The sequence below is a fragment of the Pieris rapae genome, chromosome 10 (genome assembly GCF_905147795.1).
Source record: "Pieris rapae chromosome 10, ilPieRapa1.1, whole genome shotgun sequence".
Classification (NCBI taxonomy): Eukaryota; Metazoa; Arthropoda; class Insecta; order Lepidoptera; family Pieridae; genus Pieris; species Pieris rapae.
In genome coordinates, this window is record NC_059518.1 from 9547412 (window position 1) to 9563569 (window position 16158).

The 16158-nt window shown below is 33.7% G+C and overlaps 1 protein-coding gene across 2 annotated transcripts; it reads left to right on the forward strand.

Annotated features, from left to right (window-relative positions):
* Positions 1-317: 317 nt before the first annotated feature.
* Positions 318-9703, forward strand: LOC110996090 (protein FAM151A). 2 transcript variants are annotated; one of them, XM_022263613.2, is made up of 5 exons: positions 318-456; positions 2811-2912; positions 4735-4979; positions 7175-7417; positions 9456-9703. In XM_022263613.2, exons 1-5 carry the CDS (start codon positions 390-392, stop codon positions 9687-9689), a joined length of 891 nt encoding a protein of 296 aa, XP_022119305.2. In that variant the 5' UTR covers positions 318-389; the 3' UTR covers positions 9690-9703. The 2 variants fall into 2 exon arrangements, with proteins under 2 accessions (XP_022119305.2, XP_022119306.1); XM_022263614.2 differs by lacking the exon at positions 318-456 and adding an exon at positions 2121-2275.
* The last annotated feature ends 6455 nt before the right edge of the window (positions 9704-16158 follow it).

The window sequence follows — 16158 nt, forward strand, 5'->3', positions numbered from 1 at the left end:
GTCGTTACTTAGAGTTAAGTATTTCTCCCGAGTGTCAAAATAGGTGTGGATTCAACCAGGCAGGAGTGACTCTCACTAAAACAGCGCGTCCAAACCAGCAAAAAATCAACGGATTGTGTCAATAACATAATCGTAATTAACGAAATTTAATGAAATAAAATTTGTTAAATCAGGAGCAATGATTTTTTTTTCAATTCAGAATAGAAACAGCCGATAAGTGCATATGCCCTTATACACGTCATCTGTCAATTTAAGATAACTCCTATCTCCCCTGAGTCCTTGGCGTCACAAATTGCTACAATCAAGATGACAATTGGGTGATTTTTCAATCAACAGGTAGCATCCTGCGATCAGATCACGGCAGAGACCCGCGGAGCAATGTTTCATACATGACTTATTTGTTTAAGCAAAACTGTGAAGTGAATATGTTGAAGATTTTAATAATTCTCGCTGTTGGTAAGTTTTTAAACTTTGAATAATATCAATGTACTATGGTTTGATATGATTTGAATATTAACATATTTTACTAGAGTTTTAGTCTGTCCGCACAATTTTATCGAGAAACTTCATATCAAGTTTCTTTTTACTTTATATTTATCAATACATATTTAATTAGATAATTTCAATTAAATATTAACAAATATTGACGTTTTTCGTATCTAGTGTTTATAAACTTTGAAACCCAATTGATAAATGCCTAAGAAACGTTTATAGGTGCTTGTGTAATGGAAGCATTGCTTAAACCATCGTTTCTTAACCATGTTTATGTCGCGATCAACAAAAAAGCCAAAAAGTTAAGTAAAACAGTCTCCATTTACTGTAAAATTTATAATACAACACTCTATTAATTTTGTACCTATATGCATTTTGTATATATTATTTTTCAACAGACTGCGCCGCCCTTTTAAAACGACCCCTGCTTGAAAAACGATGGCTTAAACCAATGAACAACTAATTGCATTTTTTTTGTATTTTGAAAATGCCTATGATACTCCCCCTGAGTATATTACATTTTATAATTAGAATTCGATTAGTTAGATAGTATAGAAGACTTTGCGTTAAATCGTTACAAACATAGTATATACATATATATTACCATTTTATAAGTAAAATAAATAATAATTCAATCGAAACAACCTTTTTAGGTCAAGCCCTCAGATTTCTGTGACTGTTTCAAGATCACTTGTTAATCTAATAGGCAAGTATTTGATCAGCCTTCTGTGCCTGACGCACGCCCTCGACTTTTTGGGTCTAATGCAAGCCGGCTTCCTCACGATGTTTTCCTTTACCGTTCGAGCGAATCTTAAATGCGTACATAGAAAAAAAAACAATTGATGTACAGTAAGACCTCAGGTATGAGAGTCGCACACTGAAGCCACTAGGCCAACACTGCTCATTGCTGATGGCAAGGCAACCTGGGATGGTCAGGTCGGATCTGTTGTACATACTTGGAACAAATCCAGAACGCACTAGAGATACGTCAAAGGTACCGACGATCATGCATGGTGAATGTATGAAAGTTTGTAATGCAAGATGGGAATGTAAGACCGAAGTTAGTGGAGATTTCTGCCTCCCCTTTCAGAACAGATTCCTTCCCTTTAATAAATATGGAGTATATTTGCTTCATGTTATATCAGGCTCAACAAATGAAGTCGGCAGAATATCCACGTGAAATAATTTTAAAAGCACGTTCTATGTAAACGTATTCGATCGGAATTAATTAAATACGGCATTTTTGAACTGAAACTTTCAATCAACGATATATAAAAACATTATAAACAAAATGGTTTTTCTGACTCAAATTATAAGTCTGCAAATAGACTTCAAAGATTAGATAAAGCGGTCGCATCCGCAAGTCCAATTATTTCTAGGTCTTTCAACATCTAGAATGTACAATAAAATCTCGATCTCGGCTATCAAAATATAAATCTGTAAAAACATGCATACATAATTAAAAAGCGTTAAATGTGTTTACGATAACATAATTGTGATTATATTATTACTATTTTCCTTTGTTAATATATTATAAAGTCGGTAAAAAAATATTTGAATATTTTATAAAAACGCCATCTATGTTAGATAGCTGGTATCACTACAATATCACGAACAAATAGCTGTACGTGTCATTGCCAAGGACGTAATTCTGATACATGAAGACGAAGCATAACAAGCCGGTTACAATTTTGCTAAATATTCTTCATTGTTCAATCGTAATCAAAATTTCGTGTGTACAAACAACAAACCACGAACGATAAGTGTTTTGGAAATTTGTTATGTAAGTAAATTGATATAACATCACAAATATTTAACATTATTGTACCAATTCGAAAATGAATTATTAGACAGCTGATGCGTATAACGCCATCTTTGATGTCTGGTACTGTGACATTTGACAGTGCGTAAGTATTGCTACCATTACGGCAAAAAATGTATGCGTGTACTGGTTTTCACAAGAAGTGAAACTTCTTTATGACCTTATTTTTCGAATAATGATCTACTTAATATATGCAACGTTGCAGAAATTGGTTAAATAAAGTTAAATTAGATAAAGTTTAACAAAAGGCTTTTATTATCATAGACATGAATACAAATAATACAATTATTTAATTTAACCTTATTACTACTAAGATAATTACAGAATTTCATTAATTGTATTAGAATTATTATTATCATTGTTATCGTTATTATATATTTTTGTTATTAATGGCTTTGAATCAACCGTGGTACTAAAAAAATGGCGCGTAACGAAAAATGTAACGCCGATAAAGAAGTTTCACTTCAAAAAATATTTGATATATATTTTTTTACAGCGAGCGCAATAAATGGTGAGGAGGAAGTCATGAAGAATCTAACTACAGTTACTTGGGCGCATGCGGTAAACAACAAAACATATCTTGAAGCTGCTTTGGCAAGTAAGTGAATAGGCTGATGACGAACAGGTAACAGATAAAGACAAAGAGAACTCACACATTGCAATTTACTACGCGTCAGTGCTTTGTTTTATAACGCACTATGTGAGTTATACTTAGGAGATCCTGGGATCAAATCCAGGGGAAAATCACACGTAAATATCACAATCAAATCCTTCTCTATAATTGCTATTTTTTTCGTATATTGACGTGAAATTATAATACAAACAATGTTCGTAATAACTAAGTATCAATCACTTACTTCACAGCTGTAAATAAATACGTGTCATGAGTTAATCTAGTAAGAATGTTAAACGCTTTAATTGATATCAATCAAGAAATAACGTAAAGTGTAGACGATACACACCAGACCAGCTGTCGCGTCTGCTTCTTGGAAAGCTTCGGGATTAATTAACATTTTACGGTCACGAATTGGATGTGTTAAGTAGATGATATTGTACATACATTTTGTACAACCATATACAATTGTAAGGAAATAGCTCCAGATTTTATTAATAACTTTTAAATATATACCCATTTTGGGTCTCCAACTAAGATAAGGTTTTTAGTTGAAATCCAATAGACTTGACGTATGGGAGCTATGTCGAGAACTAAGCGTTGTCTTGTGTGCGAAACTTTAAATCTTCCCTTAAGATAAGCCGGTTTCCTCATGATGGTTTGATTAAATTAATGAGAAATGCTCATGCCCGGTTTAATAGACATGCAGAATTGCTTAAACACTAAACAGTTTACGTATTTAAATAGTATATTTCATTACAAGTGCGGAAAGCCTGTCATTGCAACGAGTTCCGACGAATGTCTACCCGAGCCGAGGCGCAGCCGAAGGTGAGGGTTGACAGTTGGGACAAGTTGCAATGACGGTTCCGCACGTGTACTGAACGACTATTTTTAATACAGTTGCGAAAAAATTAAGCAATTTACTTAAACTATTTGCTTTTTTTCTATTCTCTCTACGGAATAAATTCGTTGCACGTAGATATGTAGCGACTTATATGTTTCCGGTAAATTGTTCTCCGAAGCATTTTATGCAATTATACTGCGTTCGGGTGGTATTCATTCAAATAAAATATCGTCGAAATTACTCATTTTGTGCAACAAATAACTCAACTCGAAAGAACATCTTTGGAAAATGGCGCCAACCGCAAGAATATGAGCAAAGCTTGTTTTTTCTTTTCTTCACCGATTCTGGGTAGGCAAAGGGAACTTGGCCCATACAGCCAATTCTTCAGTAGACTATTTATATTGAAAGAAAACCAAATATAACTCCATTGAGTCCAATCATTAAATCTGATATCGAAACAAATAGTAGCTTCTTTTTAAAATATTTGCATGAATCATAAAAACTTCTGTGTTTTTTTTTAGTAAAAACTTCATGGTTAGTTTTTTCTTTTTAATATTTTTTTATTGATATGAAATAAAATAAACCTAACCTAACTTATTGAATCCAATTATTAGTAAACTTTTTAAAAAACGTATTTGCATATATTATAAAATTCTTTTTAATATTTTTTTAATTGATATGAAATGAAAAGAAACCTAACCGAACTTATTGATTCCAATTATTATAATATTTAGAAATCATATATCATAAAAACTTCTATGAATCTTTTTAATAAAACCTTCGTGGTTGGTTTTTTCTTTTTAATACACATTGTTTTGACAGTTGGCAAAGAAAACGCACGAGTGCGGGAAAGGCAAAGAAAAAGCACGAGTGTGTAATAGCCCACTTTCCGAACGCTATACCTCCCTGCAATATGCCACTTTTTGAGCAATTGTATTAAAAATTAATTTTCCTTTCTTACAGCCGATGTTTCAATGCTGGAAGCTGACATCGTGTTAGGTCACGTCAAGGGCAAAGATGGTCCTCCGATTCCGATAATGGCGCATCCTCCGGCGACAACATCAGATCTTACATTAGCAGACTTCCTGACTGCCGTAGCCCAGTACAATAATGTAAACTCAAAGCAAAAGGGGGTCAAATTAGACTTTAAGACGATCGAAGCGTTCGAAAAAGCCCAGGACCATATTGCCCCATTTGCAAAACCAGATGTAAGTAATTTATTAAACTTGATATTATAAGGTAGACAATGATATTGTGCCATCGGGGTTATACCTGTGATGGATATGGAAGACTAGCGTATCGACGTTGGAACCACAATGGAACTAAATACTGGCACGTACCTACGCGTCAAATGTCATGAAAGTGGATAAAGCGAGAGAGGTATATCAGGTAGCAAATAGAGATCTCTGTCTACTATAGAAAGAGTGATTGTGATGTGTCATAAATTTTTCTATACAAAGTGCTCGTAAAAATTACTGACACTTTATCTATGCGGATCTAAGTGTAATGTATCACTTAGATTGTAAAATTTATGATGTCTTATCTCAAAAATTCTAACACATTAACCAAGTAGGTACTAAAACATGATACTCTAAAAGGCACTTAAATTCACTAGCAAACAATGACACATCGAAAGAGTACCTACCGGACTCGTTAAAACTAAATTTACGCGCTGACCAGGATTTCAACTTTAGTTGGAGTTTCTAAAGGTTCAGATTCTTCACAGTACAACAGAAGTCAAATTTAAGGCTTCAGCCGCTATGTACTGTGAATCTATCTAATTATGATTAATAATCAAATTACTTTAAGCAGGGCCAACACATTACAACTATTAAAAATAAACACGTAGATAATAAAGCCATAAAAGGCAATATGTATCTATATTATTTTAGACAAAAAGATCAGACTTAATCATCTTAAATTTATTAATAACCCTCCACTACCTTATTTAGATTTTAGACCTATTATTTTTTATTTATTTATTACAGAAATACATACATTATCCTTACAGGCTATGCCAATACGATAATGTCGAGAAACATTTAATAAAATATAATAAAGTACATAATATATAATATTAAACACATATATACACAATATCGCTACTGTGAATTCACTCTGCGAACACACACGTATGTCAATAGTGTCAGAGACTACTATATTACTATATATTATTACTATAAATAGCAATATATCTGTCCGACCTTTAACTGACACTCATATCCCATTCAATCCTCATTATGAGTCATGTAAATAGCTCGTTTAACTAATTGCTTTGAACACATTCGGTCAATTAAAGTCCACACAATTCTCGCTGTAATGGAGACGGGACAGGAATTATGTTGAGATATTACGCTACCCAATTCCATCAATTCGTAACATATCGTTTCAAATTTAAATACAAAAAGTATGTCTGTAAGATAATGAAGATCCTTCGTACCTGATACGCTGCTTTGCTGGTTATTTTTTTCTGCTTAACAAAAATTTCTGCTTAACAAAAAACAAAGCGTTTCGCAGTACCTATAAATGCGAAGTCTTCTTTTCATTGATGAAAGTTTATAAATCAACACATCGTACAAGACTGGCTGAACATTTGAAAATTTGAACTTGGAAAATTCTTTACGTCTTTGTATCAGTGGAATCAAAATATCAATGATTACTTTCCCAAATTCAAACTCAAGTGTCTTATTTTATTAATTTTATACCATTAACTATATTATAATAACATTTTCGTATTATTTCATGTCTAATATCCTATCGCAATAAGTATTATCACTACTTTAAATTGCACTAAATAGTACGCGGCCCGCAAACGTATTTGCACGCAAAAGTTTGGCCCTCAACATGTCAAAGGTTGCCCATACCTGACCTAAATTGTCAAACATTTTAGATAAAAGTGTTTTTAACATATACCGTAACTATTGTATTCTGTATGATGTGGTATACTTGATTAAATAAATAATAAAATAATATAAAATAACATAATAATAAAATAAATATCATGTCAGAATCGTATTATAATAAAGCGGTAGCTTTTAAGTGAATATAATTTATGAATGTACAGAAAACACTATTAAGAATAATGTTCTACAAACAAAGGCGATCTTTGTATTGTAGACTTCCGCATTATACTTTTAGTAAATCAAAACTCTAAGGCATTGTAGTACTGTTCATTATCCACTGTTATATTTCAACTGAAATGACTAACTTTGGAATATTAAGACCTAGTTATTTGAAAATATTTCTTGTACCTATTACAAGTTCTTAATGGTATTAACAGGTTAATAAAACGCAATATTTACTCTAGATAATTAAAATTATTATAGAAGGTCTGAAGAAGCTTATGAAATATTTATTTGTGTTTTTGATAGCTGTCAGATATTTTATAGCTACTCTTCAATAGGTATCGTTCCCATTATGGCTGAACGCTGACATCCTCGCGGGTCCGATAGACGCGGAGACCAAGCCAGTAGACCCCGAGAAATTCCTCACCATGGGATCAAAGCACAAGCGAGCCGTTCTCTCTGTGGGCTGGACTACGCATTATGGTGGAAATAACACTGAAGGGGAATACAGTCGCGACCAGATTGGTTCAATGATACGGCTCCTCAACGAGAATCATGTTAATCAGACTGTTACGTTTCCGGTAAGTTTTTTTTTTTTTTTTATAGAACAGGGGGCAAACGGGCAGGAGGCTCACCTGATGTTAAGTGATACCGCCGCCCATGGACACTCCCAACGCCAGAGGACTCGCGAGTGCGTTGCCGGCCTTTTAAGAATTGGTACGCTCTTTTCTTGAAGGACCCTAAGTCCTAAGTTGCTTTATTTTATCTTAGCAGCAAATTTATAATATGGTAAAAGTGCCAGTGTAGAGTCTTGTGATGAGGTATTTGCCAAAGCCTATTTTGAGTAGACAAATCGTACAAAAATATGGTATCGAAAAATTGAATCAACGCTATTATAGTTGTAGCATTCTCGTAGGCTACTATATGGAATAATCAAATAAAAATCCTAAGAAAAATATCTTTGTTAATCTACGAACTTTTAACCCACCTAATATGCGAGTAGAGGGGGAAAAGGAGGCGTCAAAACTAAGAATATAAAGCCGGGTATATACTATGTTCGCAAACCACACGTACTAACGGATCCGGATGATCCAATCACAGTAGCTAACGATAAATTAAAAGCCGCCCGCGCGGCCAATAATAATAGCAGTAGCAATAGACAGATTAGGGTAAAAAACCGCCTTCACCGGGGAAGGCGAGGACCTTTACTTCGCACTTCGCTCACTCCAGTGAGCTTCCGTCCTGCCCTTCAGGCGATTGACCCCCCCGCGACGGCCCAAGCCGAGGTTCGAGTCTCACAGGAGACGCCCTTGCGCGAGTCGCGGGAAACCCCCCCTTTCCGGCTGAGCTAAGCTCGCCAAACAGCCCGTGCTGAGCTGTAAAGGCCCTTAAGGCCAACAGCGAGATTCCATTCAAAAAAAAAAAAAAAAAGTTCGCAAACCTCTTCCGCTCCGCGCTCCTGCAACCGCTCTGATGGTACGCGCATCAACAATGGAAACACGCATGATCTACAGTGCTCTTGGGAACATTGAGCGAATGCCATATAGTGCAGCATATATGTTCTTTCATTATATTGACATTTTTTATTTTAATATTACAATTTGCCCCGATATGTCCATATCTATCTTGAGATTTTCAACCTTTCGTCTTCTTTTAAATTTTTGAAATTCTCGTCCTGGGGATCCCACAGCACAATATAGTGTCAGTACGACCTGATTAGGGTTAAACATTTTTCTTTCGATCAATCCATTTAATCAGGCGTGGAGCGTGATATAATACGTATGCACTTACGTGATATCCTTTGCTTTCTATTTTGATTGCTCGCGGCCACGAAGACGCTGCGCTCCCTTTTGTGTCCGCTCTGAAACCGCCAGCGTGCGGAGCGGAGAGTGCCCAACTTAAGAAGTCTACCATAGATAAAGTCTGTATTTGTATTGAATATGTAAGACCGATTGTTACTGGTATTCTCAGAGGTTTAAGTTGGGAAGACTTAAGTTCGTGCTGCCTCGATATTGTGGGCATGAAAGTTATTCGCTTTGAGAGGATATGAGAAACGTACATTGAAAGCTTTGATTCGACCTTTTTATCTGTAGAATAAAATGTATTCAAGGAGTCGAATTTCCTCAATTTAAAAGTATCGTGCTTGTTATAACAATGATTATAATAGTAACGTTAAACCGATGGAGCACTCAGTTGCTTTCTTATTGGCAAGTTTGTTTTCTTTGTACTCCATGAAAATTTAAAACCCTTGAAAATTAAATCGCTTGAATAAGTAAGTCTTCATGAGTTTAACGACGTTATAATAATGCTAAATGTGCTACTTAATTAAATGTATTGTATTGTCTTTTTTCTAATTATCTGTTGTAAATGTTAAAACCTTTTTGTATATGCAGAATGGATTCTATAATTATAAATTATTTACTATAATTATTTTTTTGTTATAAGTTGGACGAAATAAATAAATACATTACTAATATGGCTATTTTATATAAAATGTCATAAATCTTAATTCTATGCATGTATTTTACTGTTGTTGTTAGCTATCTAACACAAAATCTCTCTCTCTCTCTCTCTCTACCTCTAACAAAGATTATTAAAATAATGTCTTCCGGAATTTAGGTCCGCGCCGGTCTAGCATCGAACAGTCAACCTGTCATCCTGGATCTTCTTCGGGAGACCGCGTACTTGAACTCATCAATCACTGTGTGGTCCAGCGAGGGTGATTCTGTGGAGGTGGACCGTCTCCGTGCTTTGCTCCTCACCGTCGGACTGGAGAGGACATACCTGGATGTTCCACAGGAGCTCGCAGCCAGGTTGCGTCTTCCACCTCCCGATGCTAAAACAAAGAATTAAATGCATTGCGATTACTTGTTTCTTTATTTTCTTCTACCGAAGGTTTTAAATAGTGAATCAATTTCCCTACCAGTAGAGATTTAAGCCATTTTTTATACACGACGAAACAATTTGTAATACTAACTACTAAAATTAAAAAAAAAATTGATCCTAATGACAATGAATCATTTATAACCAATTGACGTACATACAAAAAGTATGAAAAATGTCGTTCCTGCAACATAATACAACCAGTTATAAAATCTTCCAAAATACAATTTTTTTTTTCTTAAGACAAAACGCATCAAAACTGCAATTGATCACCTTGTTCTTCATAAAGAAGAATGTAACCATAAAAAGGTATTTCTAGTTTGCTTTCTTAAATCAGTTATGTAAATCACACCATTATTTAGATATTTAATCTACCATTAGAGATAATTGCAGCGATTACAAGTTTATCTATGGTGGTCGCTTGCATTTGTTTCGAAACCGCATGAATGCACTCAGTAAGCAATGCAAATGAATTTCAAGTGGCTCAATGAACAAAGTTACTCCGGATATGCACGTGTTGCATAATGCATCAATACGAGCTTTCAATAAGCTTGCTTACATTATTTTTACCGTGTAATTTAAAGTGTATAGCATAAACCAATACACAATTAAAATAATTAATTTTCACTTTTTATTAATTATATGATATCTTAATTGATAATATGTTAATCGATACAACCCCGCCGCCCATGCACACTCAATGCCAGAAGGCTCGCAAGTGCCTTGCTTGCCTTTTAGTAATTGGTAAGCTCTTTTTTTGAAGGAACCTAAGTCGAATTGGTTCGGAAATAATTCATTAGGTTCCACATGCAGAGAGAACCCACATCCCTATGCAACGACAATAGTCTTTGACTATACTGATCCGGCGAACCTTGTTGCACCAAACAGTCAATGAGTAAGAAGAATATTAATTTTTAAATATGTAAGTATGTTTTCCTTTACGAGAGAGTGATTAATAAGTCAATTGCCGACGGGGTTTGAACCTGGGACCTGGATGAATGTCGCTCTCGTCAGAGAGTTTCTCTCTCTATAACTCTTGCAATTATAATTAAAATAATGTCTTTTGCGTCCGCAGTGGTCTACTACGAATAAAATATGTAGTTTATGTACAACATTTTCTCTCAAGCTCTATAAATAAAGACTATCTTTCATACGGACAGCATATGTGAGGAAATTTCTAGACGTCTAGAGTGTAAGTGAAGATTAAATATCTTATTTAATCTGGTAGCTTTAAAAAAATCTAGTCGATTCTCTACAAAAGAATATTTCACTCAGGAATGAAATGAATAATGTAGTTTCTGAACTCTTTCTAGGTATAGAATTATAAGATATTTGTGCAAATTAATAAGTATTTTGATCTCTTATCAAATTTTTATGTCCATGGGCGGCGGTATCACTTAACATCAGGTGAGCCTCCTGCCCGTTTGCTCCCCGATCTATAAAAAATGAATATAATACTATTATATTTTTCCTTTGGAAGAGATTCTTGGGCTGTGAGGTTTATCATCACAGGCGCTAATTAAAGACTTAAGTGGGCGCCTGATTGATAATACCGGTGCCTCCGAAATGGTGCCTTCCTCGCTCAACGAATAAGTATCGCAATACTCGGAGAAAATGTACACTGCCAGAGGGAACACATTTTTCAATTTGTTTTAATTTTCTATTTATACATTTTTAGTTGTAGATTAAAAATATTATAATATATTTGTGTGTTTCCAACACTATTTTTTTAATAATATGTTATTTTATAATCATTAAAATAATGACAACCCTAAAGATCATAAACACCCTTCTATTAACTTTCACGGAATTGCATCAAGAGTGCAATACAGTGTTGCCATTCTTAGAAACGGTCAATGTAAGGTCTATATTTTACACTTTAAATGCAAAAGAAAGAGCATAACAAAGATTTCCTATGAATATGTGTTCAATACTTTGTCGGAATCGAGAAAATACTCCCTCTAGAATTAAATGTAAAAATAGTCAAAATGTACATAAACCAGTGGTGCTACAACCGTTTTGATGTATCGTTCGTCGTCGTCGTATCGTCGAAGAAATAATTCTCAAAATTGTCAGTCATTAGGGTTTGGAGAAATTCTATTAGTTTGGTAACAAAGAGAGGTTATACTGATACTGATACCTTGCCTCAATAGTTTACATAAAAGGCACAAAACACTCACTATATTAAAAATTGAAGATGTAACTATTAATAAATATAATAAACTAAAAATAAAAATTGTTAGCGATAAAGCCGCCCGTTGCATCTTTGTACTTTTTATATATTGTGTTTCTTTGCAACGAAGTGTGAATAAATAAATAAATAAACAAAAAGCTATAAATAAAAATACGTCTTATATCACCCGAGTAAAACTAAGCAACACCAAAAAAAATAACGGGCGGGCGAGTAAAGATCATCATCAAATTTTATTAAACTTAAACAATATATTTCGCACAATCTGTCTCGTCATTCATTTGTCAATCTAATTGGCAAGTGATCAACCTCCTGCATCTCTTTTTTTCTCATCTCTCTCTCACACGTAGTCGTCTTAGCTAGCCGGTTTCTTCACGGTGTTTTCCTTCACCGTTCTGATGAATGGTAAATGCACACGTTTTTGGTGAACGGGGATCGAACGCACACATGAAATCGCTGAAGCTACAAGCCTACACTACATGCATATAAATAAATTCATAAATCATTAATTTCACACGCATTATAATTAGGTACTTCATGGACGTGTGCCACCGAATTCTTAAAGCTTGACGCTCACTACCATATATAAAAGAGTACTTACCGAGAGTTTTTTACGCCGGCTTCTTCTCTCGGCCAACACCCTCTGTCTTCTTTGCCGATGAATAGGGATGCCAACGGGTTCGAATTTAATGTTGTGGAATAAGTGACACCATGATGTTATGATTGATGACCTATGTTCCAAAATAAACTTATTTTTTTATAATGTCATGTCTTAGTAGAATTTACATGTCTGTCGTAATTTTAATACCATTTTGAAATCTTACAAAAGCCTACCTTGTAGCTTTGAAGACATTGGAAGAGACGAAAAAGTTTCGTATCTAATTTTGTTTAAAAGCAAATACCAGCCATTCACACGTAGATTTTCAGATATGACATCTGTCTACGAAAATTTGTACGAACAGTTATTAAATCAAAACAGTTCACACTGTTAAAATATTTAACAAATGTTAGACGTTCGTATTTTTACTACAAACTAATTGACGTATTAAATTACTGCAGATGTATAAAAAATGTCAAACATGTGTTAGGTCACCTTTACGAGTCGAATGCCCGCCCTACATATTGACTTCCTTTACTAATAAAACAATTTACAGTTTTACCGCGAACCGACTCGAACGATAAACTTTCATATTACATGCGTTTTAAGTTTATGTATTGACTTCGTATTGCTACTGGTGTTTACTTGAGTGGCTGAATAAGGTTGTCAACACGTTAAAATGTTTTATACAGTTTGATATATACAACTTTTTTGCCTTTGTTTATTTCATTTTTCTAATAGACAAGTCTACTGACCTAACACACGCCGTCGACTTTTTAGGCTTAAGCCATGCCGGTTTCCGATGAACAAAAACATCGCGAGGAAAGTCAGCTACGGCTCCATGTCAAATTCATGAATTAACTATTTGTGGGTTGTGTTCCTTAGTTTTAGTGCAGTCAGCCTGTATAGGTATATATGTGTCCCTTAATCAGAATTTTTCACTGATATCCCTTGCTTGGATCCTGCTAATAACATATTATTAAAGATTTCTGGATTCTACCGTATTAATGTTTTTAAATTATAAATAGTAAATAATTTATAACGATAATAACATGATATTACAGGTCATTCTAGAACCAATAGAAATCTATTCTCTTTAAAATAATAATATAGTTTCTTAATATTAATAATAAAATGGTGGATATCCATAATTTACAATTTACAAGTGTTTGTTAATCAATGCAAACCAGGCACGCCGCGCCGGTCAGATGTCAACTACCGTAACTTGGAACAAAAGTTGACAATACCAGCTAAGGTAGTCTTTGGTGACACATTTTGTATTCAATACTTAGTTCATCGGGTCGGGTTCATGAAGTTTGTGGTAAGTATGAACACGAGGGCATGTTTATAAGGCTTAGAATATTTTTTTAACAGTAAATATTCATATGATCAGTAGAATTGGATATGTCATTTAATTATTTAATTGGCTCGCTAAAAATTTTAAAATATAAAAAAAATGCTCTCAATTTGAATATTAAATTTACTTCCAACTTAATTTACATTGAAGGTTTTAACTTTCCCCAAATGAATTCATAATATAGTCCTATTTTTAAAACATAATTAAAACGGAACCCGAATTTTGAAACAGAAAGTGAGAATGGCGTGGGAGTTGCGGCCTATCTGACGTCTAATTATTTTTTGATTGACAGCCGCACGAATAGAAAGAAAAACAAGATGGCGGAAAGCTTTATTGCATTGGATAAAACTCCAGTTTATTTTAATATATTTTTTTAGTTTAAATATGTATATGTTTATTTAAAATTTCGTGTTTAGTTGAATTCTTGTTCCATTTTCGTTTTCCAACTATGTTCATGTACTCATAAGGTAAATTACTTACGCACAATTTGTTAAAGGTCAAAACAGAACAAAAACAAACATTTTTTTGAACTGCAGTTCAGGCGTGTACATACACCGAAATGCCGAGACTTGTAGCGACCAGGTTAATGAACTTTGCTTTTTGAAAAATTTTCAAACATTAAAAACAGCGAAATCTTTAATATACTTTTTACGGTTGATGATTGCGTCTTTGGTTTGGCTTTATGACTTTCAACTTTCCGACTTTAATTTAAAGCGTTCGTCCGGCTTTTTTGTCTTACTATAATAATATAAAATATTTTCTTTTCTTACTTATGAATACGATTATATAGATAGTAGTTAGTAGCTTCGTTATTTTATGTTTTTATGCTATCGATTTAAAGGTTTATCAGTATAAGTAGTTGATAGTCTTCGTTGATAGTTTAGCACAACGTGAAGACTAGAGACAGAAGCAAACCAAGGCAATACAAAATTATGTGAAGCAAGCATCGAACGCAAAATCTCACTAAATTAATATAGAATCTTTATGATAATTATTGGGAATTTGAATTCCAGATTTTAAGTATGTTTTAAAAGTTTACCTATTATTAAACATTTTTCGTTGACAATTTTTTTGTGATTTCTTCCTAAAACCCATCATTTGAATTCCTTAAGTGACCTATTAATTTTTTTATATTATTTCATATATATATTATATATATTTCGCATAGCACTAAAATGAAATGAATGTAATGTAATGAAAATAAAACACTATTCTAAAAAGGTAATTTTTAAGGCAGTTTCAAGTTTTCATTAGCTAGAACAGTGAATAAACTTTACTTTAAGTGATTGTCTTTTATAGTATACAAAGGCGCACTATAATAATGCGCATACACATTACCAAACCGCAAAAGCGCGTAATTGTTTACTTGCACTAATCTTATCTAAAATCTGCCCACATTCAGGTCATAGCATCATAAACGGTCACGCTTTACTCATTTTCAGGCGACACATACACACATACAAGTAAGTAGTTTTGTCTTATAACGATTATCATGAGATATAGTTTTCCGCTAATTATCTTCCTAAAAAGTAATAAACATACAATTTTAGACCAGACATTTGATTTTCTATATGAGCCCATATAATCATTGATAGCGGTTATATTTTTTTTTTCTCCTTCTTTTACCTTCACCTGGAGACTTGGAGAATATACTACAATTTTTGTAAAAACGTCATGATTGCATACAATGTTTGAAAAACTCTTTCGTCTTGTACCGAGAACATGGCACAGCAGTTTAGGCAGTGATGTTGTCGTATTACATAGACATGTATACCCTGGTGTTTATGACCTGTTTCAGTAATAAAGTAAACAATCAGTATTATAAACCACCAGTATGCACCTAGTATAGTTTCTCATAGCATAAAAGCATTTAAATCTAAAATATATGGTGACTAGCGAAAGAAGAAAATGTGGGCTTAGAAGAATAACCACTATCACATATTTGCAGACTATAGAGTATATGGAACACTAAATCTATCTATAAACCAAATCCTTACCGAACCAAGCTCGAACAAAGTGGATATACGAATGAAGAATGGGCAAACATTGGTTACTTATATCTAAGCTGCCAAAATGCCTTTAATTATACATTTATATGCATGTGTGTATTAAAATGGCAACATTAATTTACCCTTGTACGACTATTGATTTTTATTACCGTATAGAATATGTTCAACAAAAATTTAATTTATACTAAAATGCAAAGGATAACCCGCGTATTAACTAACTACACTTAATCAAACCTAGAAAAGTTTTTAGGTGTAGAGTGAGATATTAATCATATCCGTCCTAA